Genomic DNA, 3,104 nt, shown 5'->3' on the forward strand with positions numbered 1-3,104 from the left:
AGAAAAAAGAAAAAGTTGACAATGGGTAGGCAGAGAAGCTTTTGCAGGTAGTAGTAATAGATCTAAACTACTTCTGTGTTCCTTCCTCTTTACTGAGCTATCCAAAGGTCATTTCAGAAACAGAGTTTCATCCCAATGGAGATGTAAAAAGAGGCAGAGAGGAAACTCAAATATGAGACTCATTGTGCTCCATTCGATGAACTTTAGTTTTACCTCTCAATGTCTATAGGATGTGGTTTCTGAGAGCTAGGGCTTTGTGGAAGGTCCTGCTGAGGGCATTCTTCACCTCATTATTTCTCAGGCTATAGATGATTGAGTTCAACACAGGAGTCACAACAGTGTAGGACAATGATAACAATTCTTGCTCTCAGGAGAATGTTTTGACTTGGGCCGGAAATAGGTGAGGCTCAAAGATACATAGAACAGGGAGACAACAAGGAGGTGGGAGGAGCAGGTAGAGAAGGCTTTGTGCTTCCCTTTAGCTGATGGAATCTGGAGGATGGCAGCGGCAATGCGAGTGTAGGAACACAAGATCAGCAGGCAGGGAATCATGACTACCAGAATGGTCCCCACAATGGCGTAGATCTCAAACTGGGCCGTGTCTGCACAGACCAGCCTCAGCACAGGTGGGCTATCACAGAAGAAGTGGTTCACCTTGTTGGTGGCACAGAATGGAAAACTGAAGAGCCACGTGGTCTGCACGGTAGCCACAGGAACCCTGGAAACCAGGAGGGCAGCAGCCAGCTTGGCACGTGTCCTTTGGTTCATGAGGACTGGGTAATGCAAGGGACTGCAGATGGCTACATAGCGATCATATGCCATGGTGGCCAGGAGGAAGCATTCAGCCACCCCAAAGAAGAAGAAGAAATACATCTGAGTGGCACAGCCAGTGAAGGAGATGGTTGTGTCCCGGGCAATGAGGGTCCCCAGCATTTTAGGCACAATGACTAGGTTGAAGCCAATCTCCAGGAAGGACAAGTTTCTGAGGAAGAAGTACATGGGACTGTGCAGCATGGGGTCAGCCAAGGTCACCAGAATGATGAGGCTGTTTCCCATCAGAGTGACCAGGTAGATGGTTAGGAATGTCAGGAAGAGCAATGACTGTATTTCAGTAGGTAGGGAAGAGAAGCTTATGAGGACAAACTCACTTATTCTTGTCCAGTTTTCAGCAGCCATAGGTGTAGGTATAAATCTCCAATGTGGTCATGAAGAGAGATTTTTTGATTGGAAGGGTCGGATTCTGTATTTGTTTTTCAAATTCCTCCTTAGTTTCAGGGAAAGAAGCGAGATGAGGTTCTGCTGGAAGAGGAAGGGCATTTTGCTGTCTAAGAATAAAAACACAAGAAGAATACCATGCCTAAGCTTGAGAAAGGCCCAGTTAGCTTCTGAAGGAGTTGATATGTTCCTATTTGCACATTAAGATATTTAGGAAGGCCATGCAATGTCAGACTCATGAATCTCTGAAGGATACACCAAGGAATACATTTTGGAAGACAGTGGTGTTCCTGAAAACATCTATTTTCTGAGAAATATGTTCAATGTCATGATCTCATTAAAGTACACATAAATGTGAATTTGTCAAATTTCTAGAAATGTAATTATAATGCAAAATAAGGCAAATAATTCTCCCTTTCCTTGGTAGAATTTGAGATGTGAGTGAGGAGCTAGCATGTATTGACAACAGATTACATGCATATCTTTTCCTGTTACAACTCTATTCTCCACATGAGATCATGGATCTCAGAGAAGTTAAGGAACAACAAATAAAAGGCAGATCTTTTTTTTTTAATAATCAAAAATAAAACTCCAGTGACATGACCCAGCCCAGGCTTACCGCTCATAGTCTCCAGCACTGCTCAGACCCAGCCAGCGGTCTAGTGCCTGCACCACATGTGGGCTAGTGCCTATGCTGTGGCTGACCATCTACCAACAAATGGGGTTGCTTCTGCCCACTGTCATGGATTATTCCTGACCTGGAGGTCACCATTCCTAGTGGGGCAGCTTGCCTCTTGGGACACTGCATTATCAAGTACCTCTCACACATCAGGCTACTGAAGACCAGGAGGTTTGAACAGTACAGTATAGTTTTATTGTAGAACTTTTTTATTATTAGTATTATTACTATTATTCCTACTTTTCTTTTTTATTTTTCTCACTATATTTTTCTCTTATCTATTTATTTCCTTTCTCCCTTTTCTCATGTTAACAACCAACTTCTTTTGATTCCGTTATCACTATTCCTATGACGCAGTACCTCTCTACATAGTACCTCACTTTTTATCTCATTAACATCCCTCATCCTTCATCCCCAGCCTCTTTGTCCACCATTAGTGGATCTTATTGTAAACCTATTGTTAATGCTGTAGATAATATTCAAACTCATCATCTCTGTTTATTAAGACAATATGGTTAATATCTTAATGGGGACTGTTTGGGTTAAGGATGCATATTATTTGTATTGTGTGCTACTAATATTGATCTCCCACTTTAAGGTGAGGCATTGGAAACCTGTGGGGGACACTATAAGCCTATAAGGGGGAAACTGCAATACCTAGGATTCACACTGCTAGAGGGGATTTTACAAGAACAACATGAAAAAACAAGGGAAGAAAGTGTCCCAAAGAAACCTAGATGTTATATCAATGGAATCCAATGATAGCATGGTAGAGTAAATGTCAGAAAAACAGTTCAGAATATAATTAAAATGATCCGAGAAGCAAAGGATGAGATAAGAGAGCAAAAGCAGGCAATGAATGATCACTCCGATAAACAGTTAAAAGAGCAAATTCAGGAAACAAAAGATCATGTCAATAAAAAGATAGAGATTCTCAAAGAAAAACAAACAGAAATCCTTGAAATTAAGGAAACAATAAAACAAATAAAAAACTCAATAGAAAGCATAACCAACAAACTAGATCACATGGAAGACAGAACATCACCAAAAAAGACAAAATATTTAATTTGAAAACAAAGTTGACCAAACAGAAAAGATGGTAAATCATGACTGGAACCTCCAAGAATTATGGAATATCATGAAAAGACCAAATTTAAGAATTTGGGATTGAGGAAGGCACAGAGATACAAACCAAAGGAATGAAAAATCT

The 3,104-nt window shown here is 40.7% G+C and overlaps 1 protein-coding gene across 1 annotated transcript; it reads right to left on the reverse strand.

Annotated features, from left to right (window-relative positions):
- Positions 1-223: 223 nt before the first annotated feature.
- Positions 224-1,179, reverse strand: LOC306640991 (olfactory receptor 10A5-like; the record flags this gene model as incomplete). The annotated part of the gene is given in 2 exon segments (XM_079105765.1): positions 224-360; positions 363-1,179. Coding segments are annotated over 2 exon segments (951 nt in total). The 5' UTR covers positions 1,177-1,179.
- Positions 1,180-3,104: the final 1,925 nt, after the last annotated feature.

The sequence above is a fragment of the Sciurus vulgaris genome (genome assembly GCF_902686455.1).
Source record: "Sciurus vulgaris genome assembly, chromosome: 11".
Classification (NCBI taxonomy): domain Eukaryota; kingdom Metazoa; phylum Chordata; class Mammalia; order Rodentia; family Sciuridae; genus Sciurus; species Sciurus vulgaris.